The sequence below is a fragment of the Camellia sinensis genome, chromosome 11 (assembly GCF_055761805.1).
Source record: "Camellia sinensis isolate YWXY chromosome 11, ASM5576180v1, whole genome shotgun sequence".
Taxonomy (NCBI): domain Eukaryota; kingdom Viridiplantae; phylum Streptophyta; class Magnoliopsida; order Ericales; family Theaceae; genus Camellia; species Camellia sinensis.
The window spans coordinates 143,459,365-143,475,855 of NC_138971.1; the positions used below are offsets into that span (position 1 = coordinate 143,459,365).

Sequence of the window (16,491 nt, forward strand, 5' to 3'; positions counted from 1 at the left end):
TCAATGCTTGATTTTAGGTGCCTAATTAAGTTATATATCTGTAGTATATGGAAACAACCACCATGCCTCGATCAGTGCCGCAACCATAGTGTATTATTGGAAAATGACTTGCAAAAAGCCAAATTTATTGCTTTCAGTCTATGGAACTTGGTTAGGTACTAAAAATTCTATACCACTCAATGTTTAGAGAGAGAGAGACCTTAAAATGGTCTAGTACTAAGGATTAGCACAAAGGTGTGGTTTTGTGGCAGCTTATGTATTTTGAATTTTTTTTTTATATAAAAATTATGAGATTCTGTGCTAGACTGTTTGCTACTGTATCTGCTTATAGTTTATACGGTAAAAATAGTTTAAATAAGCTGAAAAACTAATAATTTTGAAGTTGAGGAGAGGAGGAGTGCTTTTAGATTCTATTTAATAGATCACCAACTTTCCACTTAGATTAAGCTGCAACAAATAGCCCCAAGGGCTGAAGTAGGAAAACAAACTTGGGTATTGTTTTATACATATGTTAGCTCATGAGTGAAATCAAAACACAAATCACAATGAAAATTTTATTGGACATGAACATGGTATCTTATTAACTTGTCTTCTGAAAGGTTTTCAGAAACCACCAGTGTTCAAATATATAAGCTCTACAGCTGTACTACTTGTAATCACAGATAGCGTTTCAGGTATGCGTCCATATGAGTGTATCGAACCTCAGGATAGAGCGCCGAAGCCTCTTCTCCCTCCTGTCCTATCTCAAAGTTTGAGAGGCAACCTTCGTAGAAAATGTGATAGAAATGCCCCACTCCTACTTGTCCTGTGAAGCCCATAACTGCATAGTATATGGTTAAGAGAGTTAAATTAGATTAATATAGTTCATATTATAAAAAAAAAAATGTTTTGTTTTTATTTTTACCTTTCATGGAAGCTAGGAAGTCTTTTGCAGAGATGCTAAACTTCTGCAGTTTTTTACCCAGAAGTTTTTCCCACTTCTCAACTAACTGCAGTTGAGTAAGGATGTTTTCGGGTGGCCTAAGGTACAATGTTTTGTTCAAGGTACGAGGATCATCTAGCGTCTTGATTGTGTATGTCGCTATATCATCTTCGTCCAAATAGATCACTGTAACATATAAATCGAAACAATTATGTATGTTGCTATATCTTCTTCGGCCAAATAGATCACTGTATAAATTGAGACAATTATGTACACGATTAAGTCCTAGCATAGATATTGCTATAAGCTGGAGCTTTGTACACTGACTACGAGCATTATAGTACCTTTAGTTTTGCCGTCTCCATATATGGCTACTTTGTCTCTTGGAGGAACAAGAGTGCCACGTTGAGCTAGGTTTCCGGCAAAGTAACCACCAAAACAGTTAGCGGAGACGTAAGTGAAGGGGATTTTAGCTTCTTCAATTGCCTTTCTCACTGTCATCTTCTCATCAAATGAGACTTTTCCAGGTTCAAGAGCTTTGTCCATTCGTGACGGGTCTGTACCAAACTCCGAGGGCAAGAACCTCTGCAACAATTTGCACAATATATTTTTTAGATTTTAGGCCTCGTTTGTCAATTATACATTTTAGTCAAAATGTCAAAAAGTTACTATAAATTGTTACATCACTCTCTCTACTTTTCTGTATTTTTTTTCGTAAAAAATCAAAAAGTCATTAAAATAGCTTTGTTTCCAAATGAAACAAAGCTTGTATATTTGACATTCACAAACAAAGGAACCAAATTTTAAACTTGGTATTTCCATATTAATCTCAGCTTAATGGCTCATTGATCGAAGACAGGCAATTGACGGATTACAATTGATTTTATGTTACTAATTTAGGCCAAAGTTTGGGAAGACTAAATAAGTGTACTTTTTGACTTTTTATGAAATATAGGTTGGATTTAGGTTGGGTTTGAAGTGATGTGTTAGAGAGGTGATGTGACTTAAATAAGATGATATGACTTAAATAAGATAGTGATTTTTTTACTTTTTAAATTTTTTAGAAGATGTCAAACTTGGCCTTACTCGGGCGTGCTCAATTCAAGAAACACGGGACCAATCCTAATTTTTGTAATAGTTTGGGTAGTATATTTTTTGAACTCAGTACGTGCTTCGACAGCAATTCAAAAGCTTGAAGTGAATTTGGGCCGGACATGGGTGCATTCAAAGGGCAACCCAAAATTCCAATGGTATATATAAATATATAAAAATATTAATTATATCTGTAAGACATTGGTTGTTAATTACGCTAAAATTATGTATATATATATATATATATATGTATCATTTCTCACCTACACATAACATTATTGTGGCAAAGTTATTTATTTGAAGATAATTATGCTTTTTGCCAAAAAAATATTAGTAGAGCTGAACTTTAAAAAATTAAGCAGCCTAGGTGGAGAGAAAAAAAAATCGGCCCAAATTTGTGGGCAATTCAAAGCTAGTCCGAGTTTAATTTATTGAGCATGGGCTCAACTAGGCTTGGAGAGATGAGTTTGGTTTGAGAGGTCTAGTTTGAGTAATTCTTATCACAACCTGATCGGTTTGACTTGGGCCTCTTTTGAGAATACTTTTTTTTAGTAATTTTTTTGATTTTTTAGTTAAAATATGATTAAAAAAATTGTATATTTGAATGACTTTTTAATTTTTATAAAAAAATGTGCAAAAAGTAGAGAGAAAATGAAATATTTGATTTCTTGGTATAGATTGTTGGCTTTTTTGTTTTTTTTAATGATTTTTTGATTTTTAAATTAAAAAATAATATTACCAAACGATACCTTAGTCCCATTTTTGTAGAGACTTTAGAGAAACAAATAAGGAAAGAAACAAGGGAAAAAAAGAAGTTGGAGCTCGTTATTAAACTAAAGGGACGTGATGGAGACCCCTCTCCCCACCACTTCCACCACATATACGTGAGAGTTGGTGATTGGAGGAAAAAAAAAAAAAAATAAATAAAAAAACAGACCAATCACAAGTCAGAGGGGGTCGTGAAGTGCCTCCCTGTTGTGGTCCAAATCATTTTTCTCAATTAAAAGTATTGCTCTTTTGTCAATGTTTGAAAACAACTCCACGCTCTTTTGTCAATGTTTGAAAACAACTCAACATAAAGTTTTTATTTATGTATTTATTATTTTAGGTTACCAAAACCATGCTATTCCACTGGGAAAAAGGTGGCTTCTTGGTCGAGGGTTGTCTTTGACTACACTATTTTGGCTTTTTTCTTCCTTTACTTGTTTGATTGATCTCATTGGACTTATTAAGTAATGTCCGTATAAATAATAAACAATATATTTGCACCAATCATACCTACTATCAATCTATTAAAATTGCATTAAGCAACTTGATAACTTTGTTTTGTTCTTTATGTTCCACTTTTACTTATTTAAATAACCCTTGTTCTTATCACAAAAATTTTAAAAAAAAAGTAAAAAATACAAATTCAACGTATTCAAGCATGACATCCTTTCTTTATTTTACCTTTTTGTCATTTTATCTTTCCATTAAGATTACTTTCATTGGTCATATGACATAAAAGGGTATGTTTCAGAAACAAAATTCACGAAGTATATACAATTGATATAAATTTGAGTATGTGTGTAAATAATGTTAGAAAAATTAGTACCAAACTAAATGGAAAATATAATTTAAAATTATGCAAACGTTTTTTTTTTTTTTTTTGGGCAAAACCAAAAACTGAAATAAATCAACATAATAACGTAATTAAACTTACAGTACATAAAAAGATAAAACCTGATCGAGTCGAGTGTGTGACACTCTTTCCTTAAGACAGATTCGTCCTCCCACTGGTGCTTAGGATTCAATGGACGTCTATCTCCCAGGATACAACGATCAATGTCTTGCACTAGCAGCACTACTATTGCAAGCCTAGCGAACTTTGCTGTGCATGAACTCTCTTTATAGGAAAATTAGACTCAGGAAAAATGAAGAATAAATGCAAAGTGAAGAAGAATGGCAATTCACCACTTTTAAAATGAAGTGAGGGACATGGAATATAAAGACTTCTAAGTGACTCTTCGAAAAGGTTGTGATCCTTCAAAAGGACACACCCTTTCATTTCAAGAGACACAACTATTGAAGTAAATTAAATTCAGATTTTCCAACAATCCCCCACATGAATGAAATTTACGGAAAGGACATGCAACAACATGCAGACAAAGAGAGAGTACATTATGGAAATATCCTGCATCGGGATAGGTAGCTTTCGGCTTTGAACCTTCCCTAGTGAAAGCCTATCGGACTTACTAGCTAATCAGTGGACGTGATGCCTTGAACTGTTCAGCCGTTTGTGTAAGCCAAGACAATAGAATTCACACAGAATATCTTCAAACACAACTTAGTTCTCACGGTTGTGCCCGTTTTGGCCTTGGGCAAGTCCTGGTGTTTCTTGAGTGCTTTAGAGAATTTAGCCTTATCAATTCTCATAGAAGCGGCCCCTTCACACTCATATAGGTGATCCTTATTTCGAGTCTCTTAAATACTCCTCTTGAAAGATACCCCTCTAGGATTTCCAAGATATAAGTAATCATTAAAAGCATAGCTTACCCTAAGTTCCCTGCATTCAATACATGTTGCAGATATCACTCTCATCATAGGAATGGATAGGAGTTAGACTCCTTTAGTGATTTCTGGCGAGCCACACATAACTTAGTTGTCCCTTTGAACTTAGTTCTTGGGATCTCCAGTCATCTAAGTAGGGTTACCATTATGATGACTCTGATATAATAGGCTTTAATCACATTCCCCTCGATAAACTTTCCCTCATTTGCTCTTTGGTCAAACTTTTTGTTTAGCGGCCGCTATTTTCCCGTTTGACCTTCACAATTAGATATCATTGAGTAATTAGTGAATCCATTATATTATCATTAGACAATATTCACAACTTAAAGCAAATGTCATACGGTGTCAAGTCTTTGATTACATCGAGACTTATCGTTACTCTATGTCACTCCCATTTAAATAATAAACATAGAGTTGTTCCTTAGGAGTTAATAAAACTATTGTTGTTTCTACTCCAACTTTGTCCTATATAAAGAATTGAGATTCTTTGTGGACCTATTATCGGAACCGTTACTTTGGTAAAATCCTCCAAGCACCCCCACATTTTAAGCATTCTAAGGAAACTTAATTCCTCTTGTTGATGTATAATTATACAAAATATTAATATACCCCCACAATTCTGAGATAAATCATAATATATCATTAATTGGCGTGCTTGAACTAAATAACAAGATGTAAACTATTTTGTGAATATAATCACAATACTAATTTGTCTAAAACCAATTAGACTTCATAACTTGCTTTTGCAGTACAACGAATAAATGACTAAAACCGGTTGTGGTCACAACACTTTGTCAGCCATGATTAATTCCTTTTTGTTTACTGCAACCCTTAATTCCAATCTCAACATGGAATATAAATATCACTGTATAAATACATTTACATCTTATCTTATTTGTCTTATCCAGTATTGGTGACTACGACGATAATTACCAAAGTGTCTTTCACCCATGAAATATTTTAACTTATAATATTTCATTACGGAGTTATCAGTCACCACACCAATTTTAGTAATTATTCCAAAGAATAATTAGAATTCCTCTTATGTCAAAACACATAAGTTCACATTTTTATCAATACTTTGATAAATAATTGACATCTATTTATAATACATCGCATACCAAAATGATATTAATGACATCATAAATTGATTGTCAACTCTACAACATATGTAGACAAGGAATCTCTCTTCCCCCACGTTTGTAATAATACATAAATTAGCACAAACAACATGATTCATTCCCAGACAAGTGTCACTGTCACAACTAATAATTCATTTTTGATGAATATTTGGGACAAAGAAATTGAATTATCTCTTCTCATTCAAAAGATAAACTCCCATATGTAGACATGGACAAGATTAACAACCAAGTCTACCACACAAGTGAAATAAAGACTGAAGACATCCTATCTCAAAAATTTAAAGTTACTTTAAAAATAACTTTTAATTGATTATTAACAAATAATAATCAACACAAAAGATTCCTCAATCTATTTTCAATTAAATGGAACAAACACCATTATTAATTGAAATATCATGTTTAAATTTATTTCAGTGTTAATGATTGCCTAAAACTACTATCAGAATCAAACAAAAGGGTTATCTACACATGAAATATACTTTTCGAAATTATATCCCACAAGAGATCCATTGGTATGTCATCATCACAATCACAAATTAATTAAAAATTTCACAAACTTTCAAATAAAGTTTAATTTCTTAGACAAAGCACTGGAAATAAATTAGTCAAAAACTAACACATCACATTTTTCTTTTCCCATAAAAGATTTTATGGCAACATATGACACCATAAGGCTCTTTGCAAATTAATTAGAATTACTACAAATTAATATGCACATGTAAATGACATCAAATTATATTCAAAAAACCCAAGTATATAACATATATTATATATTTTCTCAAGTTTCAAGAATTCACAAACCAAAAATCATACCAGATTTTACTAATAAAAATCATAACTTGATTTTAAAAACACATTTTTGAGACATTTCCATAAAATATCTGTCAAATATTTGTGCATTTCCTTAAGAGGAACTTGAGATACTAATTTATAAACAAATATATCTTTGTGGACCTATTAACAGACATCCACAAATCAACCTTTTTTAATAATCTCAATCACTTGATAATGCACATCACTGGAGTGAGTAAAACAATCATGAGTAAAAAATTATTACGGATCATAATCTCACGAAAACTCTTGACTCAAGATACAGAAATGATTATGTCAATTGTAAAATATATTGATAGAGATAAATTGTATGTATTATTGATTGATATATTGATTGATTGAATTGTGTATATTACAAGGATTTATATAGGAGAGGATTTGGGAGTAGGTAAAGGTGGTAGTGGAGGTGGTAGGTGGAGTGGGAGTGAAGGTGGTAGTGGAGGTGGTAGGTGGAGTGGGAGTGGTAATTTACTTTTACAATTTACATTAACAGCCCCCCTCAAACTCAAGGAGGATAGGCACTAGCCAACTTGAGTTTGGAGAGAGTCACAAAACAGAAAAATAAACTGATAAATAAAACAGGATAGGAGACACGGTATGGTCGTGTCAGACCGATGTAGCAGACAGTTTATGGGGTCATGTCGGACCGTTGTGGCAGACAGTTTACGGGGTCATGTCGGACCGTTGTAGCAGACACTGTGTGGTCGTGTCAGACCGATGTAGAAGACAGTTTATGGGGTCATGTCGGACCGATGTAGCAGGACAGTTTACGGGGTCATGTCGGACCGGTGTAGAAGACAGTTTACGGGGTCATGTCGGACCGTTGTAGCAGACAGTTTACGGGGTCATGTCGGACCGATGTAGCAGGACAGTTTACGGGGTCATGTCGGACCGTTGTAGAAGACAGTTTACGGGGTCATGTCGGACCGATGTAGAAGCTGACCGGAATCAATGTCGGGACAGTTTATGGGGTCATGTCGGACCGTTGTAGCAGACACTGTGTGGTCGTGTCAGACCGTTGTTGAAGACAGTTTATGGGGTCATGTTGGACCGTTGTAGAAGCTTGTGGTGGTGCACCAAGGGGGCGACTTAGGGAGTGCGCCATGAGTGACTTATACATGATACTGTGTATAACCCCCCCTCAAACTCAAATAGGTGTGAAGATAGAAACCTATTTGAGGTTGAAACAAAGGGATTGATAAAGCTGGCTGGTGTAGAAGACACTGTATGAGTGTGTATATAGGCTGCCCAAAAGATATACATGGATGTAGATATCGAGCCCTCAAAAGTCGTGCCCTCAAAAGGTGTGTCATCAAAAGGCGTGTCATCAAAAGACGTGCCCGAGTCATGAAAAGGTGTGCCATAAAAAGGCGTGCCAGGTTGTCGGTGTCAAAAGGCGCGCGATGCGCGTGGCTGTCTCTGGGTCATGGTCGTTATAAACCGAAGCGGAGGAGGCAGAAACTGAGACAGAAAAATTGAGAGAAACCTCTGAAAAATTCTTCATTTTGCTGAGAAAGAGAGGTCGTTTTGCTGAGAGAGATAGTCTGTAACACTCTGTTTGTGAGAGATATTCTGTAACACTCTGTTGCGAGAGAAAATGGCTTCGTCGTCCCGTGGTCTGCTGACTCTCTTTCCCGACCTGAACGAGTCCACAGGAGAGAGAACGGGTGCGGTGTCCCGTGAACCTCAACCAAACACCACTGGGTTTGCTCCGTTGAACTTTCCGATGCAGTCGGTGGAGCAAAAAATGGCAGTGCAAACGGATGTGGAGGCTAATCAGTATACATTGAAGGCATGTGTGGAATCCATGACGGCGGTCACAAATCTGTCGCACCGGCTGCAGAGTAGGACAAATGAGGTGCAGCAATTAAACTCCCAGCTGGCTCTGCTCCAACGCATGTATAAGGATGCGCGAGCAGAGATAAGCGTGCTAAGGGCAGAAAACAAGGAGCTGAAGCGGAAGGCCACCGTGATGTTCCGATTTGGAGGACCGCCATATGCTGCAGTGGAGGAGCAGGGGGTAGTGATCATGCCCAGTGGAGTGGGAAACACGGAGGCAACACCGTCAAGGGCCGCTCAGGACGGAGGCAAGAAGAAAAGACCTGCAGTAGAGTAGAGAAGGGAAAAGAAAAATCCCTCCTGGGGATGTAGTTGTTTGGTTGGTGGTTGTTTGTTTGTTTGTTTGTTTTTTTTTTTTTTTTTTTTTTTTTTTTTTTTTTTAATGTGGAAAATTGTCATCGGGTTTGATCCCGGCAAGAAGAAAGGATAGATTTGTTTGTTTTGTTTTGTTTTTTTTTTTTTTTTTTTTTTTTTTGTGGTAACTCTCTGGTGGGAACGTGATGGAAGTAGAGTCCGGAGATGAATAAAACAAGGTTTGGTGTGCAAATCTAGATGGGATGAATGAAATTGGAAAAAGATTAAAAAATAATGTGAAAGAAAAATAAAGAAAGAAAGAATAAGTTTTGTTTCGTTTTTTTTTTTTTTTTTTTTTTTTTTTTTTTTTTTTTCGGAATAATAATAATAATAATATATGAATGTAGAAAGTATATGCGCTTAGAAAGAAAAGAATGGGGTAGAATATGATGAGGGGAAAAATGATGATGATAAAATATGAGGAAGAGGTTAAAATAAAATAAAATAAGATAAAATAAGGCTTTGATGGGCGATGCAAAGTGGGGCGGAGCCGACCACTAAAGGAAAAGTAAGTAAAAGATATATGGAAGGAAAAGTAAACAAAAGATATATATGTATATGTAGGTTGTGGATTCGGAGTGGGTGCATAAGAATAAGAAAAGGAATGAGTGGAGAGAGGGTGTGATGTGGAAATAAAAGAAGAGTGGTGGGTGAGACATGGTGGGAACAAAGAGAATAAAAAAAAAATAGTATAATAAACATATTAAAAGAAAAGAAAGTGCCCTGAATTATTATAATAAACATATTATAGGCTGCCAGGAGAGTCTGCCTCATGCTTTTGAAGCTGATACAGGAATCGAAACAGACCTTCCAGCTTCAAGATCCGTTATTGCACGCTGGTCCGGCTACGATGATGTGGGTCTATGAAGAGAGAGTGTGAGATCATGTTGTGGCTCTGGAGAAGTGGTGGAGAGAGAGAGAGAAAGACAAAATGATTGAGGGACCGTCGGTAATAGAGAGGAAGAGTGAGATGGATAACACCGCAGTAGAGAACGGAGGTACGACAGTGACAGCGGTGGTGGAGATGAGGGAACGTTGGAGGCAGAGAGGAGATCGTTGCCGACGAGGAGGTAGAGTACGCCTTCGACGAAGCAACCGTTCTTGCCGAGGACTGCGAGGGCGAAGCGGCGGCACTAGAACAGAGGTGTTTGGTTGATCGGAAAACCCAGAAACAGACCAAGGAGAGGAAGGAGAAGAAGAAGGGTTCATGTGAAACCCATTGTTGGGAATGAGGATTCTTGGCGAAGATTGAAGAAATGGGTTGGGTCTGTTGTTGTTGTTGGGGTTAGACATGGGATTGAAGGGAGAAGGAGAGGAGGGTGTTGAGGGTGTAGACGAAGTGTTCGACGAAAGTCCCAACCGAGGTTTGGCTTGGCTGATGAGGGATAACAAGAGGGTCTCAGGTCCACAGGCTAAGCCAATCATCTCCTTCTCAATATCGGAAAACCCATGATCTTTGAAGCGTTTTCTGGATCTAAACTCCGGCAACAACTACCACCACTGCCGCTGGAGAGAGGGAAGCTATTGGTGAGTGGTGAAGAAGAGTGAAGGTATGTGTTGAAAAAACTCCCGCGGGCAGCGAAGGCAAGGTTGCCGGCCGGCTGCCCGCCGGAAAGAAAGGAGTATAGGCCTAAATCTTATAGCTCTGATACCATGTAAAATATATTGATAGAGATAAATTGTATGTATTATTGATTGATATATTGATTGATTGAATTGTGTATATTACAAGGATTTATATAGGAGAGGATTTGGGAGTAGGTAAAGGTGGTAGTGGAGGTGGTAGGTGGAGTGGGAGTGAAGGTGGTAGTGGAGGTGGTAGGTGGAGTGGGAGTGGTAATTTACTTTTACAATTTACATTAACATCAATGTTGTTCTTAGGCTCTTCCTTTTTATAGTTCCCACTTCTTGAGCGAGGCATGTTAATAAACAAAAATCAAGAAAATCTGTAAATAAGATTTGCTTTAGAGAGCACTCGGATGCCAAAAAGTCACAACTCCACAAGTACCACTTCAAGTTTGAAAGACACGTTTTCACAATTTTCAAACTCTGAAAAATCTTTACTTTAAAAGAACATAGAGCATAACCCCACTATGTTTCTTAAACTTCAACTTTAAGATTTTAAGATTAATCAAATCAATAGATCCTCATCAATTTGTAATTTCTAAATACCATAATTTGTTTTTGCCTTCTTTTTTTTTTTTAATAAAACAAAACAAGAAAAACATATATGGATAGATATAACAAATTACATATATATACATATATATATATATATATATACACATGAACAGAAACATTTTGACAAGATGTGATGATAAAGAGAACATACACGATTATACAACTGAGGATAAACCTCTTGCAAAAGCAAAATCTATAACATTCATATACAGAGGACTCGGAATTTGAATTCCATCAACTGACACAGAACACAAGTTGGGACTGTTACGCATAACAAATTCAATGCCGAATTGGGTAATAAATGGGCAGTGAAGAAATTCAATTTCTTTCACGAAAACACAATTCGATGAAAGCGCCGTGAGTGTAACAACATGTATTGGTTCTGTTGTTCATAAAGACTGTTTCACAAATTCCAAACCCGTATGAAAGTAGTTATTAAAGTAACCAACCAAAAATAAATTGATTTCTGGTAGATTCAAACTACTTATGAGTTATAACTGGAACTGTTTTAACAATGATAAATCTGTTTAACAACAGTTCTAATACACAAAACATATTTGCCCGAAAATTATATACATCGAATCTGTCTTAAGATTGTTAGAAAAATTAGTACCAAACTAAATGGAAAATATAATTTAAAATTATGCAAACGTTTTTTTTTTTTTTTGGGCAAAACCAAAAACTGAAATAAATCAACATAATAACGTAATTAAACTTACAGTACATAAAAAGATAAAACCTGATCGAGTCGAGTGTGTGACACTCTTTCCTTAAGACAGATTCGTCCTCCCACTGGTGCTTAGGATTCAATGGACGTCTATCTCCCAGGATACAACGATCAATGTCTTGCACTAGCAGCACTACTATTGCAAGCCTAGCGAACTTTGCTGTGCATGAACTCTCTTTATAGGAAAATTAGACTCAGGAAAAATGAAGAATAAATGCAAAGTGAAGAAGAATGGCAATTCACCACTTTTAAAATGAAGTGAGGGACATGGAATATAAAGACTTCTAAGTGACTCTTCGAAAAGGTTGTGATCCTTCAAAAGGACACACCCTTTCATTTCAAGAGACACAACTATTGAAGTAAATTAAATTCAGATTTTCCAACAAATAAGACTTCTTGCATCAAATGATCCCACAAGAAAATCAATGCGTCATGATGTTGGTAGATAGATAATGTTTACAATAAGTTCAAAATCATAATTACGTGGGCTACCATAATATTGGGTCAAATATAGGCAATAATATATGAAAATTATTTACTACAATAAATTAAATTTTTAGCAAAAAAAATTTAAGGATGGAATCACTTTTTAGAGACAAAATATTTTAGTTGTCATTGTTGTATTCTTAGCTATGAAAATGGGACATTTAGCGATAAACCACTTCTTTTTTGGACAAAAAATTTTATTTATTTATTTTTTGCACGGAATTATTTTGTTTTTAAAAGACGCGTCTATTAACAACATTGTCAAAATTTTGTTTCTAGAAGATTTATTATTATTATTTTTTAATTTTAATTTTTTACTTTCAAGACGGCTACCATGATATCAAAGATTTGTTTCTTAATGTTTTTGTGACAAGGTTTTTACTTCTGAAGACAAAAATATTCAATTTTTAAAAACTTTATACGTTGGACAGTTAAACTAATTTCTTATTATTATTTTTTTAATTATTGGACAGTTAAATTTAAGGGAAAAATGACTTTTTAATAAAGTATTACTCATCATAATGTGTGTGGAAAACCTTTTAATAATTGTATCATAATTAAAGGCGCATGATAATCCAACATGTAAACCCCTCGAATCAAAGTTGATCTCTGGATAATTTACATGTACATAGAATTAAATCACATAAAAGTATCCTCATTCTGTATTCTTAGGTCAAGTTTAGCAATTTATAAAAAATTTAAAAAGTTAAAAAGTTATCACTATCCATCAATTAAAAATATAAAAATATTAATTTACACAATATTACCATACAAAGACGTGACTGGTGGTACCCGCGGTGACAGTGCACTTTATTGGGCTGTCAATGGAGTAAAAAAAACAAAAAAGTATATCTATTCATTAAATTGGAGAATAATATTGGGCCAGTGGAGGCCATCACAGATCTCTTTTTGATAATCTGAACTGTTCAATGTATAAAAATCGTCAAGTACTATATGCCTATGAAAAATCACGTTAATCGGATATTGCTAACTATATGATCAAATTAGTTTAGTATAAAAAATAGATGGTGTTATGTTTAACAGTTAACAAAAAACTAACACGATCAGATAGTTATCGATGTCCAATCACCATGATTTTTTACAAGCACATAGTACTCGACGAGTTCTACACATTTAACGATTCCGATTAGCAAAACGTGACCTGTTGTGGGCCCCCAAGGGCTGGACAACACCGCCAATTTAAGCCCGAGAAGTAGGCAATAATTTCCTATCTCCTAATCTGCCACTTCTCTACCAAACTGCTGGACGGGCTATCAATAACTTCTCTGTACATTTTTTTATACAATTTTTTAATACACATTTTTTCGTAAAAAGTCAAAAAGTTAACCCAAACATTCATATTTTTTTTCTCAACTTTTTAGTCTAAAAAGACAAAAAGTACACTTATTTTAGACACCCCAAACAACCCCTTATTGTGTTTTTTAAAAATCAAATCATATATGTTGACATATACAATTTTTAATATTTTTCTATGAATTCAATATTAATAGTCTTACTCAATGATTTCTTTAATACTTTGTTTATAGTCCGTTTGGAAAGTGGGTTGATTTTTTAATTTTTTGATTTTTTAAATATTTTAATTTGAAGCTAAAAAGTCTCGTTTGTGAAGAATTTTTGACTTTTTTAGTTTTTTTATAAAAAAAAAATGTAATAATTATAAATTAAATTTGATATTTTATCTTATTAAATTAAAAAATCTATTTTATTTATTTATTTATTTATTTTGACTAAATAACTTAAAAAACTCCAAACTTACCTTCCCAAAGTAGGCTTTAATGAAAGAGGCCAAACAACCGCATAAGATAAAGAAGTTGTCTTTTCTTGATGATATCGTAAGATTCTCATTTAATGGAGTTGGGTGGACAATTTCTAGAGCGGAAATATATTATTTTAATAATTTTTTAATTTTTTATTTAAAATATAAGATAATAAAAATTAATATATTTAGGATAATTTTTTAATTTTTTTTATAAAAATATATATAAAAAATAAAGAGAAATTTTTTTTTTAAATTTTTTTATATATAATTTGTTAAAATTTTGACTTTTTAAATATATTTTTTTAACTTATAAATTAAAATGAAATAAAGCACACAGTTTAAATAGTGACATATATATTGTTTAGCCCAAAAGTAAAAGAAATAAAGCACATAACTATTAAAATAACAATGATGGAGGCTTCCAGTTTTTTTTATGACACCCACAACTCTTTTTAAATTTTTATCATTGATGATGTGAGTCCTGAATAGACCCTACACATATATTAATGATTGAGATTCAAACGAAATTGTGAATGTCTCCAAAATAGAGGTGTCATGTATTTTTCTTATTAAATAGCAGACAACCCTTTGCTATATTCTTTTTCTATCACATTCACATTGCAACGCAACCAATGACATAGAGCCTTCGTTTGGGTGGTTTTAGTTTTATAGTTATTTTAATTTGGAGTTAAAAAGTTTTGTTTGAGATGAATTTTTTGACTTTCTTAATTTTTGTGAAAAAAAATTAAATGATTATGATTTAGATATGACATTTTATCTTATTAATTTTTTAATTTATTTTGTCTTTTTATGATATTAGCCAAAAAAAAAAAAAACCTATGCCAAACATAGCCTGAATAAAGTTAATTAAGCACAATCATTTAAGGATAAGCATGCTTGTGACTTTCAAAAATAATTGCTATTATAAATTTTACTGAGACTTCATTTGAGAAATGATTTTTTTAATAGTTTTTTAATTTTAATTTTTTCTTTTTTTTACAAAAAATTATTTTGAGAATGATATTTTTTAGTTGTATCAAAAAACGTGAATGACAATCGTGTATGATTTTCTTTTTTTAGAGGGTTTTTTTTTTTATGACTTTCTTTTATTTTTTTAATAATTTTTTTATTATAGTTTTTTTTTTTTAAAGTTTAGCCCAAAAAAAAAAAAAAAATCATATTGTCAAACAATCCTTGAATGACGTCGCTAAATGATGTGTTTATTTGTTGAAACAAAGATCTCATCAAGATGTTTAAAAGACTAAGGTTAATAATTGTTTAAAGTGTTTTTTTGAATATAAACCCTTAAGAAATGAGAATCTGATTCCGTTGATAACTTTATGATACAAGTTAGGTATATACCTTGATATTTCCGGCTTCTTTGATGGCCTCAACAAGTTTGAGCTGCATCAAAATATTGTGGCTCCGAAAATGCACACCAGACATGGTGCAAATGACCACGTCGACTAGTTTCACTGCATCCAGAAGGCTTTGATGGTCAAAAAATGAGCCTTCAACGAGCTGAGCCCCTTGCTCCTTGAAGGAAAGTAACATTTGTAGCTTTTCAATGTCAAGGCCAATCTCTCTCCTCTGAAGGACATAGGTTGTGTGTCCTAAGGCTAAACTAGCCTTAACAATCCTCCGATGGCAATGGATAACCTACCCTGTGGGTATCCATGGAGACCCAACCCAAATACATGGATTTTCCCCTCTTTTGCTTATTCATTGGGTAGGATAAGTGATATTCTTTAAATATCCACAGGGGATGGGTTGGGGATGGGTACCCACTAATTTCCCCATATGTTTTTTTTTTTTTTTTTTTTTTTTTTTTTTTTTTTTTTTTCACAACCAAAACTAAATATACATTCAATCTTTTTATTTATTTATTTTTTTTTCAGGTTCACAACCATATTTTTTTATTTTTTTATTTTTAAGATTCACAACCAAAGCTAAATATACCTTCAATTTTTTTTTTATTATTATTTTTAAGGTTCACAACCATTTTTTTTTTAATTTTTAAGATTCAGAACCAAAGCTAAATATACATTTAATCTTTTTTCTTTTTTTTTATTATTTTTTTTAAGGTTCACAACCAATTTTATTTTATTTTTTTATTTTATTTATTTATTTTTTTTAAGATTCACGACCAAACCTAAATATATATTTAATCTTTTTAATTTTTTTTTTAAGGTTCACAACCAATTTTTTTTTTTATTTTTTTTTTTTCTTTTTTAAGATTCGCAACTAAAGCTATACATTCAATCTTATTTTATTTTATTTGGCTCAACAATAAAATCAAATACACATTAATTAACATTGTCACATTATTCTTGTCAAATTTTATGCACATCTAGAATTTTTTAAATTTATTTAAAAAAATTAAGGACACTGTCTAGTATAGGTTTCGGTTTGCTTTTCTATGTTATTTTATTTTGTTGTGTATTGTAATTTTCAGAATGGTTTGCTTGTTCTGAAATTTCAATTAACGAGTATGAATCTATTTGTTTTATGTTATCACACAATTTATATAACATATATATATATATATATATGAATGTATTTGAAAATAAGAAAATTGTAGAGAATT

At 33.2% G+C, this 16,491-nt stretch overlaps 1 protein-coding gene across 1 annotated transcript; it reads right to left on the bottom strand.

The window, feature by feature from the left end:
- Nucleotides 1–398: 398 nt before the first annotated feature.
- Nucleotides 399–15,557, bottom strand: LOC114281967 (isoflavone reductase homolog). Its single transcript, XM_082895788.1, has 4 exons — nucleotides 15,267–15,557; nucleotides 1,267–1,507; nucleotides 905–1,108; nucleotides 399–820 (listed from the first exon to the last, which is right to left on the bottom strand). Exons 1-4 carry the CDS (start codon nucleotides 15,456–15,458, stop codon nucleotides 657–659), a joined length of 801 nt encoding a protein of 266 aa, XP_082751914.1. The 5' UTR covers nucleotides 15,459–15,557; the 3' UTR covers nucleotides 399–656.
- Nucleotides 15,558–16,491: the final 934 nt, after the last annotated feature.

What these genes read in the sequence shown, in the direction of transcription:
- LOC114281967 (XM_082895788.1), bottom strand. Translation starts at nt 15,458, where the DNA reads ATGTTACTTTCCTTCAAGGAGCAAGGGGCTCAGCTCGTTGAAGGCTCA. An exon ending in AAGAAGCCGGAAATATCAAG is followed by an intron (nt 1,508 to 15,266) that starts GTATATACCTAA and finishes AAATTGTTGCAG; the next exon opens with AGGTTCTTGCCCTCGGAGTT. An exon ending in CTTCCTAGCTTCCATGAAAG is followed by an intron (nt 821 to 904) that starts GTAAAAATAAAA and finishes TATACTATGCAG; the next exon opens with TTATGGGCTTCACAGGACAA.